Genomic DNA, 1,160 nt, shown 5'->3' with positions numbered 1-1,160 from the left:
TATATATATATATATATATATATATATATATATATATATATATATATATATATATATATATATATATATATATACGTTTGTGTGTGCGAAGAAAATACACATGGAATATTAGAATTTTCCGAAGAAATCTTTTTTCATAAAGCACAACTGAACACGAAAAACCGCATATATCATCAAGTAAAAACTTTCACACCGAAATTTCCCACAACAACAAAAAAATCAGACTCACTTCATGGCGAAGGATGAATATGGATAAGAATATTCCTAGGAATCTGACCATCAATCCGACAAGGGGTCGTGTTGGCTCCCTCCTGCCTAGGCAACCATCTCTCGACTAGGGAGGTCGCTGTCACTGAGTAATAAAGTCTCCGAGGGTTTTACACTCTTTTGCTTATAGTCCTTTTAAGCAATTCAAAACTATTCACGCGTAATTCTGTTTACATCGTCGGTTGAAAAGGTTAAGAACATCTCAATAATTACGGATAATAGCAACACTTGTCCAAACCTTACATGGCCGCTTTGAAATGTGTAATCTATTCTAGGGCGTTTGCTGTGACTAAGAAGTAACTCAATTTTGATTTTACAACTATACTAATCATGATCAAGGACGATTATGGATTCAGATGATAAAGATAATGGCCCTATGGAATAGAAACGACACTGACATCTCTCGCTTTCAAGACCTCATTCACCTTGGGTAATCCTCTGCGAAGTACATATCGGACATTGCACACATATTAATTCTACGCATTCCCTTCCAAAGCCTATAAAACCTTACCGGGATTTATTCTTTTACAAATCAGATTCTATTAAGGTGAGTGTCAAAATTTAGAACCAATCGTTATCCCAGTTGTGCTTTGGACAATAGTTTGTACTTTACCTCTATGCAGAATTGCTTATTTTAGTAGAATAATAGCATCTTGACACATTCCATAAGCTTTATGTGAAATTTTATTATTAGCAATTTCCTTTCGAAAATATCAATTGGTTATCTTGACGTTGGGAGCCAACTCCCCTACTGTATATGATAAAGAGCAATTGTCTGGCTATATATATATATATATATATATATATATATATATATATATATATATATATATATATATATATATATATATATATTGTTATTATTATTATAGATAATTATTATTATTATTATT

At 31.5% G+C, this 1,160-nt stretch overlaps 1 protein-coding gene across 2 annotated transcripts in view; it reads right to left on the bottom strand.

Annotated features, from left to right (window-relative positions):
• Positions 1–347, bottom strand: part of LOC137657034 (uncharacterized) — a 24,580-nt gene extending 24,233 nt beyond the window's left edge. For both annotated transcript variants that reach the window (XM_068391392.1, XM_068391393.1), the window contains exon 1: positions 230–347. In XM_068391392.1, coding sequence (XP_068247493.1) covers positions 230–234 — 5 coding nt within the window. In that variant the 5' untranslated portion in view covers positions 235–347. The remainder of the gene's footprint in view (positions 1–229) is intronic.
• Positions 348–1,160: the final 813 nt, after the last annotated feature.

This window comes from Palaemon carinicauda, chromosome 18 (assembly GCF_036898095.1).
Source record: "Palaemon carinicauda isolate YSFRI2023 chromosome 18, ASM3689809v2, whole genome shotgun sequence".
Taxonomy (NCBI): domain Eukaryota; kingdom Metazoa; phylum Arthropoda; class Malacostraca; order Decapoda; family Palaemonidae; genus Palaemon; species Palaemon carinicauda.
Note: the sequence above shows the minus strand (reverse complement) of the source record. Positions and strands in the feature narration are given on the sequence as shown.